Source organism: Lycium ferocissimum, chromosome 11 (genome assembly GCF_029784015.1).
Source record: "Lycium ferocissimum isolate CSIRO_LF1 chromosome 11, AGI_CSIRO_Lferr_CH_V1, whole genome shotgun sequence".
NCBI classification, from domain to species: domain Eukaryota; kingdom Viridiplantae; phylum Streptophyta; class Magnoliopsida; order Solanales; family Solanaceae; genus Lycium; species Lycium ferocissimum.
Window position 1 is genome coordinate 4,233,380 of NC_081352.1, and position 13,429 is coordinate 4,246,808.

The following is a 13,429-nucleotide window of genomic DNA, read 5'->3' on the forward strand; positions in this document are numbered from 1 at the left end:
CATTTACCGTATTCATTGTTATTGAATGCAAATGAAATGTTCGTTTTTTTCGTTACAAAATTATATGTATTGAAATAGTTTTCTAAGTAAAGAATAAAATGGTCATTTAGCTTTTAATTAGGCGCATTTGTGTAATCCAACTTTAAGCTTAGGAGCTTCCCATTTTTAATATAATGTGATGATAATAATATTTTGCTAACTACCAAACATAAGATAATATATGCATATAAAATATGTAAGATAACCGCTTATCTTTTCGGAAAATAATTTCCAAGCAGCATTCACACCCTTAAAATCCAATCCAAGGCATGAGCAACAACATAAAAGTTGCCAAATACCGATGATATTTACTACGCGGGACGAAATGAAAAACAAACCTTTTTAAGTTTTCCAGTTCCATGATCACCTAATATGAGGAGACTAATATTCAGCTTCTGGACAGCATCACAAATTGCTTCCCTGGCTTCACCAACTATAGTACATGTTTCTGCATCAATCTGAGAGAGACGAGAAACAGGCTAATATTTCACAGATCGCCTCAATTGTACCCAGTGAAGTTCAAGGAGAATTTTTAAATACACAAAATAAAAAATCTGCATATTCATGTGCAAGCTAGATTTGTCCGTATACATATACATATTCATGTGCAAGCTAGATTTGTCCGTATACATATACAAGATAGTTTTTTTTTCACATTGTGAATTATACACATGGAATCACCGTAGGTAACAGGGTACGTCTTATAAGACAAGTAACTAAAATTTAAGAGATAAGAAAACAGGTAATTAACCTTCACAATGTTACTATATCTCTCTGTGCGCTGGCTTGCCACTATCTAGGTACATGTTAGCAAAGGTGCGCCAGCCATGGGAAAGAGGGCTCGCATCTCTTCACGGAAGGCATTAATGGCACAGGCAAAAACCTCGCAAGCTCCGCGACGTCAGAAAGGAACCAAAGCTTTCTCAATCAGTGCTGATGCAGATCAATCAGGAACCAAATTGAATGAAACAGTAACCAAGCAAATTGAAGATAAGGCTCAGAAGATCTTAGCTCAGGAGCAATGGAGTGAGATTGTGATAGAACCAACTCAAAGCAACGAAGTAAACCTAACTCACAGTGGAAAGAAGTCTTGGGTAGATGAAGTCGAGGAGGAAGAGATGTCGAGAACTGAACCTTCAATTTGGAACAACTTTGATATCACGAAGATATTGAATGCTGGACTTAAATTGGAGTATGTTCCACCTACTATGCAAGGTGAGTCTCCTATTATTGACATTGAATTCGGAGATTTCTCATCTGAGATTGAATATTCATGGAGTGTTGTGGCCTGTTATGTTTTGGCCTTTTGGGAGCTCATCCCCCATTTGAAGTGATAAAAGGTTACATACAGGGCTAATAAGATCCTAATGTTGAAAAACGGTATAACTGTTGTTCAATTTGACAGTGAAGTGGGGAAGAATGAGGTGATTCAAGGAGGCATTTATCACTTTCATTGTTAAGCCTGGATCGCTGATATGAAATTATCAAAGAAGAGCTCAATTTAGTTTCAATTTGGGTGAAATTCCCTGAACTTGACTTCAATTATTGGAGTCCAAAAGGTCTTAGCAAGATAGGGAGTCTAGTGGGAAAACCTCGACTGGTGGACCGTATCACTGAGATGAAAATTGGCTTGAATTTTGCCAGATTGTTGGAAGAAGTTGATATGGAAGCTACACTTCCTGAAGTGGTGTTATTCCGCGGAATAAAAGGGGTAATGTGATTGAACAGAAAGTAATGTATGACTGGAATCCAACCCTTTGTGGTTTTTGCAAGAAGTATGGACATACAGAGGACATATGTAGGACGAACAACATTTCCCACACTTATCCAACAGGAGCAGGAGCATACTCCACCTACTCAACAGATTTAGACTCCAGTGACACAAGTTCATCCACAAACTGCTAAACAGGTTCCTGCTGAAGGTAGTGTGGCTAGACAGACTATAGTGACTCAGAAGCAATCAGTGGTAACTCAAAAACACCCTGCTGCACAGAAGACGTATGTGAATCAGGAGGAGGCCAGACTACCTTAGGGTGAGTTACTCCAATGAAGACAGGAAAGGTTGGTTAGAAACGAAATCAACAAGTAGCGAATAATAACCCTTTTCAAGCTCTGAATGCTCCTGGACCTAGCAAGCCAGCTTTGACTGTTGGAAATGTGGGAGATCAATCAATCCCTCCACTTGGGGATGGTTAACTTCCTTGCATGGAATTTTAGGGGGTTGAATGCCCCCAATAAGCAGGAGGAGGTAAATCTACTTTGCAATGATGAAAAAGTTGGATTAATAAGCTTGCAAGAAACCAAAGCCAAGAAGGAAAGGTTGGATCAAATAGCTGGGAACCTGCTTAATGGTTGGAATCACCTCACCAATTTGAATTCTCATTACAATGGTAGGATACGGATTACATGGAGACCTGATTAATATAGCATTGTTCCACTGAGTATCACTGCTCAAGTGGTAACATGTGAAGTGCTGTTTATTCCGTTACAGCTAAAATTTGTCTTGTCCTTTGCTTTTTATATGCATTCAATACTAAGGAAGAGATGAAAGCTCTATGAGAGACCTTAGTTTGTTATAATACTACTTGCACACTGCCATAGATGATTCTAGGTGATTTCAACTCAGTGACACCAATGGATGATAGATTGGAAGGTCATCTAGTCCGCGGCGATTTTATGTGAAAAAAAAGGGTCACGTAGACCCATGGTCACCCGATTAAACTCGGTATATTATGTGTATAATTTTTAGAATATATCTAGTATTACCTTCTAGCACCTATGCTACAAAAGACTTTAGTGGTGCACTTGGTTGGAAGTTAAGTTATTTAACTAAAAATTCAAGGATCAAACCCCAATTGAAGCAGTGTTTCTCTACTTTTTTTAGTAGTGCACCCATCTCCTAGAAATCCTAGATTCGCCTTTGAATCTAGTGACATGGGCTGAGGTAGTGGACTTCCACCAGTGTATTGAAGATTGTGGCTTTATTGGAGCTTCCTCATCAAGGCAATAAGTACACATGGAATGACATGCACGGAGATCAGAAAATCTACTCAAGAATATTCATCAATGGAGAATGGCTTGACTCAATCACTTCTTGTGAGGCCACAGTCCTGCCAGAAGGTATCAATATCAATGATCATTGCCCCTGGAAGATTGGATTGACTGAGGAGGATCCAAGAACCAAAAGATCATTCAAGTTCTACATTACATGGCCTAAACACCCCCAATTCCTTGAGCCGGTTAAGCAAGGTTGGGATATATACTCCTATAGCAGGATGTAAAATGTCCCAAATTGTTGAGAAACTGAAGTTACTGAAGAAGGGATGAAAATCCCTTTTATACACCACTTCAGGAATATTGAAGTGGAAGCTAAGGAGGATAGAGAGGCTCTAGGCTCAGCAGATACTTCAGACAGATCCCATGAACCTAGAGTCTCAAAAGAAAGAACAGGAGCTATACCACAAGTTCAGACATTCATTCTACCTAGCTGAGGTGTTCCTGCAACAGAAGAGCAAAGCTAACTGGATAACGCTTGTTGAGGACAACACCAGATACTTCTCCTCAGTGATAAAACACAGAAAACTTAAGCAGGCAATAACTCAACTGAAGAATAATCAAGATGAATGGCAATATGAGCCTGACACTATAGCATAACTGTTTGTGGAGTATTATGAAGGGCTACTGGGCCAAAAATCTGTCTCTAGAGCGACAGCATTCAGGAGCTTTTTGAGTAATGGCTCTGTAGACATTTCATATTAAATAAATGAGAATGCAAAGCAAAAAATACATTCATTCTCCGAAATGAACATGCAGATGAGAATGCAAAGTACAATTACCAAATTCATTCTCTAGTATTTATTGTGCAGAATGTATTTGGCCTTAATTAGAATTATTCAGGTCATAACCGATGAGTTGTTTAATTCCTCACCGCAACTCTCACTTTCCTATGACTATAAATTGAATGTCTTCACGAGAGAAAACACACAGATAAAAAAATCTTCCTTCTTTCATTAACTCCCCCTTTCATTGGCTTTCTTTCCTTGGGAATTTCTGGGCAATTATTTTGTGTAACTCCAACTTCCAGCCACGAGTGCACGTGTTTGGGAGAGCTGTGGGAACCTGGGGAGCGACCGACCGTGAACGATTTGTACGTTGTCGGGCCGAAAATCGCTTTTAAGGTAGTGGCTTGCCACGACGCAGCATTAGTCCGATAAGTTGATTCTATCCTTTTGTTCAATTTCTGATTGATATTGTTAATATTTCAAACAATTTGAAAGTGATTTTTTTTTATACAATATTAATCGGTAGCATATGGAGAGGTGAAATAAGTTTACACATATTTTAGTGATGAAAGATAAATACTTTTATTTCCTCTTTAAAATGTGGTCATGAAAAAACAACGTGTTGATTGATTTCTTATGATGGATGCCTTAATTTGAAAATTTTGCAATTGGGAAATGTTAGTCCATCGTAAACAATTAAAAAGGAAAAGGAAATAACTTACAGAAGATACATGGTGAAACATCATAAAGTGTCATTAATTTACACATTAGATGTTTGGAGTTATGGACATGGAAAAACTGAGAGTTGTTATTAAGGGTAGAAGTTGAAAATGTGTGAGTTATTGAGGTCTTTTTAAGGAGATATGATTTACGTCTTAACTTTAAGTTAATTGGAAACCATTCCTATTTTGCAGTATCCTTGAAACCGCCTGATAGCACAGTTTCAGGAATACTTATAAATGAATATTGAGTTAATGCCAAAGTTAGATGATGAATCTTGCACGTGGTATACATGAAGGAAACCGAGACAATAATAATTTTCCTTGAGAATAGAATTGTCATATTTCAACAGGAAGACAAAGACAACTCAAAAATACAAGAAATGAAAGTAACAAAAATCGGGTTCTACTTTCTTAGAACTCCACTCCTATTTATTTATAAATCTACTATTGTGTTATTTCTTACGAAATATTAGTGATATAAATGTTTGGGTAGATGATTCATATTGTAATGATATTTAAATGGGTAACATAAATGATATGCTTATGGTGATTTGCAATTTCATTATATCTTAACGTGAATTTGTTGCATAAAAGATCCTGTGGAGTTTAACTACAAGTTATGGAATGATGTGATATATTTAAATTGGAAGGATCATGTCTATACTTGATCGGTTTCTATAATTTTTTGGCAGTGTAAATAAAAGGTATTTATATTTAAATCTTATCGTAAGGTTGGTGAACCTTTATGATAATGTTAATGTTTCTTGTGAAGTATGTTTGATAACTGACTGTGAATTTGTCTAGATGTTTTCTTTTCCAAAAGAAAAGGTCTGAGTATATATAGATGAGAACAACCATCTCATCAGATGGGTAGCTTAAGATGCCCCAACGTATGCCCTTCAAAAGACTACAAGATGAGAAAATACAGAAGCTGATGACTATCTGTTACAAACCATATTCTCTGCATTTTGTAACTGTCATTCAACGCTATTCATCAATGGACAGTGGCCATATTTAAGTACAAGCATTCAAATGCTATTAGTGACTAGTTAAATGTGGGTTGTTACAAATGTTAATAAAGGGTCTATTATAATATTATAAAAATGGCTATTAATCATGGTTGTTAAAGGATAAAGAATGTGTTAGTAAACAATGAGTTTGTTGTTAATACATCTGACACCTATGTTTATTCTAGGATAGAAGGATCAGATTGTGTGATTATATGTCTATATGTGGATGGCACGTTAATATTTGGCTCTACGTGTGAATGTTGTTAATGAAACAACGAACCTTTTATCTTCTCAATTTGAAATGAAAGACTTAGGAGAAGCAGATCTGATAATAGGGATTAAAAAAAGAACTACTAATGGCTTCTCGTGATGTCAGTCTCATTATATTGAGAAAATGTAGAAAAAAGTTTGATTGTTTTGATGTAGCTCCTGTGAGGACTCCCTATGATTCTAGCATGCACTTGAGAAAAAAAAAGTTCTAGTGTTTCTCGAATTGAATATACTAACGTAATTCGAAGTGTAGTATTTCTCATGAGTTATACTCGGCTTGATAAAGCTTACATTGTTAGCAGATTGGACAGGCATATTCATAACCTTATTGGAATGATCTTCATCGTTTGTTAAAGTACTTGAGAGGTACTATTGGTCGGTGTTTGCATTTAAATAAATAATTTTTTGTTGTTTTAGAAGGATGTTGTGATGCAAACTGGGTAACTGAAAACGATGAGGCTAAGAAGTTGAGTGGCTAAGAAATCTATTAGCAGATATATCATTGTGGGGGAACAAGCTATACCAGACTCTTTACATTATTACTCACAGGCGGCAATTGGGATTGCAAAGAATAGTGCATACAATGAAAAAAGGAGAGACATATTCGCATCAGACATGGTGCAGTTAAACAGTTGTTGAAACATGGTGTTATTTTCTTGGAATATTAAGGTCCAAAAGAATTTTGACGGATCCTTTAACCAAGAGTTTGGTAAGGAAAATAATTCTTAAAACGTCGAGGGGGATGGGGCTAAAGCCTATGGATTGAGGTAATATGGTGGATACCCGTTTGTGGTCAAATGAAGCCATATAGGCAATCAATATGCACTATATATCCTATCCCTATGGCGTGTGGTAGTGCTTTGTGAGGTTGCGTTAACTCTGAAGTATTCCATAGCCCATTGTGGTAGTGCTTTGGAGTCGCACTTGATGGATTTACTTGAGTTGTACTCTTAATGTTTCCATAACCCGGTGTGGTGGTGCTTTGAGAAGCATTGAATGGATTCACCGCTTGATATGAGAAAGGTTGAGCTTATTTTTGCTTTTAATGATTCCATAGCCTTATGGCAGTCTATGTTGAAGATAGACTTGATGGAATCACCTACGTGAGTGTAGAGGTTTGGCCGCCTTCTATGAAAAATCTGGGCTATTTTTCTAGAGCATTCATGAGACCCAAGGTTTGGTGCATGGCCATAAAAGTACTGTGTTAGTATCGCGGAGTTTGCACGAAATTAAGGATATGGTATGTGTTGTGGGGGTCTCAACTTATGTCCATTTAGTTCAAGAGTACTTCACTTTGTGGATATTTGTTGTTGCCTCATTTCACTACGTATCAATTCAAATCGACAGATATTGATACTTAAGTACATGTTCCTTTTGCCCAAAAGTTATTCCTATTCTTTTGCCTTTGCATTTGTGGGGGATTGTAGACATTTCATATTAAATAAATGAGAATGCAAAGCAAAAAATACATTCATTCTCCGAAATGAACATGCAGATGAGAATGCAAAGTACAATTACCACATTCATTCTCTAGGATTTATTGTGCAGAATGTATTTGGCCTTAATGAGAATTATTTAGTTCATAACCGATGAGTTGTTTAATTCCTCACCGTAACTCTCACTTTCCTACGACTATAAATTGAATGTCTTCACGAGAGAAAACACACAGATAAAAAAATCTTCCTTCTTTCATAAACTCCCCCTTTCATTGGCTTTCTTTCCTTGGGAATTTCTGGGCAATTATTTTGTGTAACTCCAACTTCCAGCCACGAGTGCACGTGTTTGGGAGAGCTGTGGAACCTTGGGGAGCGACCGACTGTGAACGATTTGTACCGGTGTCGGGCCGAAAATCGCTTTCAAGGCAGTGGCTTGCCACGACGCAGCATTAATCCGATAAGTTGATTCTATCCTTTTGTTCAATTTCTGATTGATATTGTTAATATTTCCAACAGGCTCAACTCTATCAGTGAAGCAACAAGTTGAGCTATTGAAACCTTTTGAAAGGAAGGATGTTAAAGTTGCTATTTTCAAAATTGATAGTAAAAAGAGTCCTGGTTCAGATGGATATTGGAGTGACTTCTTCAAAGCTGCTTGGCAAGTTATTGGAGAGGATATCACTAAAGTAGTTACAGAATTTTTTCGGGCAGACTTTTGAAGCAACTGAACTCTACTTGCATAGCGTTAATTCCAAAGGTTAGTAATCTTGAGTATGCTAATCAATTCAGACCCATCTCTTCTTGTAATGTCCTCTATAGTGCATTTCCAAGTTGATATGCAGCAGACTGAAACATGCCATTTCATACCAAGTTGCAGATAACCAGTGAGCATTTGTTCAGGAAAGATCTATGATGTAAAATGTACTTATCTGATGTGACCTATTGAGGCAGTATACTAGGAAAATCACACCTAGGTGCGTTATGAAAATTGATCTTAGGAAATCTTATGATATGGTAAGTTGGGAGTCTTCTTGCCAATTTTATATGAAAAATATGAAGCGGAGTATGAAGAAGGGGAGGGAGAAGGAGCCCTTGAACCGAAGGAGGATATCCAGTTAATCATGATACCAAAGTTTTCTGTGGATGTGAATGATGAGAACCATGGTTACTTTGAAGGAAGGAGGGGACTTAACCAGGGTAATTCTGTCTCGCCTTTGATGTTTGTATTAGTGGTGGAATACCTATCCAGATTGCTGAAGTGTATGGGCTCACTGCCTGACTTAAAGTTTCATCCAATGTGCAAACAGTTGAAGCTTAATTACCTCATATTTGGTGATGATCTGATGATTTTTTGTGAAGCATATATAGGTTTTGTATCTAGAGTCATGGAAGCTTTATCACATTTTAGTAAGGCTTCAAGTTTGGTGGCAAACACGGACAAATCCACTGTATATTCATGGCTGGAATAGATGACCATATGAAGGAGCAATCACTAACCAATACAGGGTTTTCATTGGGGACCTTCCCCATCAGATATCTTGGACCGCCACTATCCCCTAAAAAGTGGAACAAATTAGATTGTCCTTAGTTGATTGAAAAGATCACCAACAAGATCACATCTTCCTATTCTAGACAGCTTTCATATGCAGAAAGACTTCAAATTGTTAGACACAGCTTTTGGGGTAGTATATTCGTTCTACCACAGAGTATACTTAAAGAAGTGGATAAGAAGTGTAGGCAGTACTTATGGGAGACCACAGAAAGCAAGAGGAAGGTGTCATTAGTTTCTTGGGAGGACGTCTGCTTTCCTAAGAAATCAGGTGGCTTGAATATCAAAGGGTGCCGAAACTGGAATATAGCTTTAGTTGGGAAGCTGTTATGGCAACTAATGGAACATAAAGCCTCTCTCTCCCCAGCGCGCGCCCACATGTGTGCTGGGTGATTAACGAATCCCAGTGCCAAGGGAGAAAAAAAACCTCTCTGGGTTAAATGGGTGCCTGGCATTTACATTCAGGAGGATTCAAATATTTGCACACACAAAGCTCCTCAAGACAGTACCTGATATTGGAAGAAACTCAATGATTTGAAGGATGATATGAAGACCTAGTACCATCATGGGAGGTATAACCTTAATGTTGGAGGGAACTACTCCCTCGCTAGTAGTTACATTGGCATCCTAAGGCCACATAGAAGATTGGAGAGTGCTGAACTTATCTGGACTGTTGTAGCTCAACCCAGGCATAGATTCATACTCTGGCTGGCAAACCAAAGCATATTACTACTAAAGAAAGAGTCCTAAGATTGCAAATTCTGGTGGAGTACGAACATTGTTGCCTATGTGATGATCAAGCTATAGAAACTGCGAAATATCTATTTGTGGAGTGCTCTTGGACTCAATCAGTACCCTTCTACAATTACAGCTTGGAGAGGTGCATCAAACATTGGGCAAGATCAAAAGGAAACATTGCCCACAATTCAAGTAGGAGGTGGTAGCAGTTATTTGGGGGGTTGTATATATATCATAGATGGAAAGCTAGGAACTGAAAACTGTTTAAGAGAGTAACTGCACATAGGGAGGTAGTTCTTGCACAGATAAAGCTGTAAATCATAGAAAGAATTAGTATACTTAAAATGTTTAGGAAAGCTCACAAGTGTAAAGGATTTTTGCATTCCTTACTGTGTAATTAGATGCTTACTTCTTGAGGCTTAACTCTCACTTCACCCTCCCTAGAAGGTGGTTGTTGGATTAGGTGCTCTTTAGGTGTTTGTTTTTTGTTGTTATCAATGGTAATACTCATGGTTGTTACGAAAAAAAAAACCTTCACAATGTTGATCCGCGAACACACGACCCTAACTTCCATGAGTCACCTTCATCATATACTCTCCCTTTAACCATCTTAACACAAGCATCATCTGAGGGTATCAACAAGAACTAAGCAAAGTAAATGGCACATTAAGACTAGAACTCTACAAACAAGCGATCTGCCATGCTCAAAGAATGTCATTGTTTTAAAAGAGAGAAAAAACTTGAAAACACTCTTAACAATGATGTTATCGATCATAATATATGAATTTGTTCAAAAGAATTTTTTTACTTTTTCCTCTTGGCTAATAAAGAAATTGTTACAAGAAAGTTTCCATACATGCACATTATCATGACAAAGGTGGTATCAAATTAAGTAGAACACATGGTACAATTAAGGAGGTACCTATGGAGATATGCCAGAAACAACAAATGGTAAACATTACAGAAAATGGAGAAGAAGAGATAACGTTGTAACCTATCAATAGAGCAATAATATACTGGAATTCGAATTTGAGATATTGAATAATGTTTTCCAGTAGCTTTACCAAGCTAAGGGCCATAACTATTTACTCAAACAATCACTCAGATATATATTTCATACTAATCAACTCCGCGTCGAGATGCTTTATAAAATATAAGCATTTAGTAATTTTACTACTCCCTCCATCCCAATTTAAGTGTCTTACTTTTCTTTTTGGTCTATCCCAAAAAGAGTGCCTCTTTTTATATTTAGTAAGTTGACAATTCAAACATCCTACATTGCAAGTTTAAAACCACAAGATTCAAAAGATATTTAGAACATAACACATTTTTAATTTAGGACCGCAAATCTCAAAAGTCTTCTTTTCTTTTTGAACTTTGTGCGTAGTCAAACAATGCTAAAAAAATTAGGATGAAGTAAGCACTATATAGGGAATTGCTTTACCATACATACGTCTTTCAAGATACCATCTCCAACATCGTTTTCACGACTAAATCCTACTCCCAGAGCATTGTAATTCAAAGAAAGCTAACACCAGCTGGTTTACGAACTATCTAAATTACCTATCTCATCTAACATTTGATACATAAGTATTTCTGGTGACTGCTGTATATCATTTTGTACAAATAACTTGAACAGAGAAACAGCATATGTCATTCCCTTTAAACCCACAGCAAATATTCGGAAGATTGAGAAAATGTAAGAATCTTAAAGTTAGAATTTCGGTCATTGTCTTTTAATTATGGGATAGCAGCAGCTTCTTGACCATGCTACACTGGTAGATAGAAGGAAAAACTATAACGGATAATAAATTCAGCCAACGGAAAAACAATTTTAAATTACTTCATCTACTTCTGGAGTTAGTCAAATAACCAAAATATTGGATATAAAAGTCGGTCAGCAACTATATATCCTTTAGTTTAGATTAATTAACATGGACACAATGAAAAGTTAAGAAATAAAAAGAAAGTAGATATCCGAAGAAGAGAGTAATGTATGTTACCCCATGAGTGCAACACAAGCTCTTTGCTTTCTCCAAAATTCCCACAGACACCATGTGATTTCTTTCTTGGACAGAGCTAACAAATTCAGGAGCTGCTGTTTCAAGTATTTTACAACGTAACCTTTTCAGTAAAATTCACATAAATTTACCCTCATGCTATCTCATAGAATCAAAATTCTAATTTAAGCATTTGAATATCAAATGGTCTAGAGCCATACTTATGAGATAATCATTCAGGATGTGTTCGCTATGGAGAAAACATTTTCCGGTCAAATATTTTGGAAAATGTTTTTTCTGGAAAAACTAGTTCCTTGGAAACTGACTTCTTTGGTGAAAATAGGGAAAACATGTTCCCCAAGTACATTCCACATTGATTGTATCCTTTCCAATATTTTGGAAAATATTTTTTCTGGAAAAACTAGTTCCTTGAAAAATGACTTCTTTGGTGAAAATAGCGAAAACATGTTCCCAAGTACATTCCACATTGATTGTATCCTTTCCACCCTCCAACACACCTCATCTTTACCCCAATTATTTTTTCCCGGAGAACATTTTTTAAGAAAACAATTTATTTAATAGATTGCGCTCGCAGTAGCTGTTATTTGGTTAGTATACTGAATTAATTCTAATTAGTAAAAAGCATAAGTATTACCAACAATGTGACTTGAGGAATTCAAGCAACCTATTAAAAGAGTACAATATAAATTTACATTGGATGCTATATCAAATTTGTAAAGAGAATAATAATAACTTTCAAAGAAAAGTTTGTTCTACATCTGCAGATGACTTTGACCAAGCCAATCTTCTTCCTTCTCATGTTGAATTTTTTTTTACAAGTCCATATACACGTTATGGGAAAATTATTTAAAATTAAAACGATTCTGAGACTAGTAGTACAGTAGTAAAAAAATTGAACATATTTTATTTTGACCTATTAGTTGAGAGGTTTAACTTTTATTATTCTTTCCCATTAAAACAAAAAACTGATCCTAAAAAATAAATCTTATTAGATGGATTACTATAAAATCTTTGATAAATTATAGTGGCAATTAGGATTTTGAATTTTCAATAAGAATATCTACACTCTAAACACACCCCAGTTGACAAGAAAGTATAGAGAGAGAGAGAGAGAGAGAGAGAGAGAGAGATTGGGTAAATTACTTAACTAGAAGCAATATTGCAGTACATACGAGCTGGAGCAAGAAGAGGTGCCAAGGTATTGCCATGGTTTGGTCGTGGCTCAGCCATGAATATCACCAAAGGATTCCCAGAACTTCTTATTGATTCTTGAAGATTTTCAAGAACCCATTTGATTGTATAATAACTTGACTCACTCTCGTCTATTGCCACCATCACTTTCTTGTACCCTCCAACCTCCATATTATCCACTTTATTTTAACTGACTATTGCCACTTCAACGAACACTTAATGAAGATGGTCTAAGGTTGAAACATTTATATAAGGGAGTGTCGGTTAATACATATCCAAATCAACTGCATGTTGTCATATCATGTCATGCACGCGTGTCTTCGTTGTAGAGGGTGCTGCCAAATATTGTTCAAACTTTTGTTTCCAGTTTTGCTTACTACCCATAATACTTGAGAGAAGAATAATTAACCCCCAACCTTCTTGAAAATTATCCACTTTGCCCCGATGGGCTTCGTAATTTCCTTGGGGATAGGGGAAAGTCGAACACTCTTAACACCGTTGCCACTTACTACCTATGTCACAATTTAGTGGCACACCTTTTAAAAAAAAATTATCTCAAAAAGAATTTTGCATTTCTATATTCAAAAACAATTTACCTTTGTGAGATAATTTATACTCACATAAATATATAAAGCTTATTTTGGACCATAAATTTCAAACGTCTCCCTTTG

General features: G+C 36.5%; 1 protein-coding gene across 6 annotated transcripts; it reads right to left on the reverse strand.

The window, feature by feature from the left end:
- Positions 1-234: 234 nt before the first annotated feature.
- Positions 235-12,988, reverse strand: LOC132037405 (uncharacterized). Of its 6 annotated transcripts, none has more exons than XM_059427917.1 (3): positions 12,716-12,988; positions 11,550-11,641; positions 235-497 (listed from the first exon to the last, which is right to left on the reverse strand). In XM_059427917.1, exons 1-3 carry the CDS (start codon positions 12,927-12,929, stop codon positions 351-353), a joined length of 453 nt encoding a protein of 150 aa, XP_059283900.1. In that variant the 5' UTR covers positions 12,930-12,988; the 3' UTR covers positions 235-350. The 6 variants fall into 6 exon arrangements, with proteins under 6 accessions (XP_059283900.1, XP_059283899.1, XP_059283904.1 ...); XM_059427916.1 differs by having other exon boundaries at positions 11,550-11,644; XM_059427921.1 differs by lacking the exon at positions 235-497 and adding an exon at positions 2,049-3,537.
- Between the last annotated feature and the right edge of the window lie 441 nt (positions 12,989-13,429).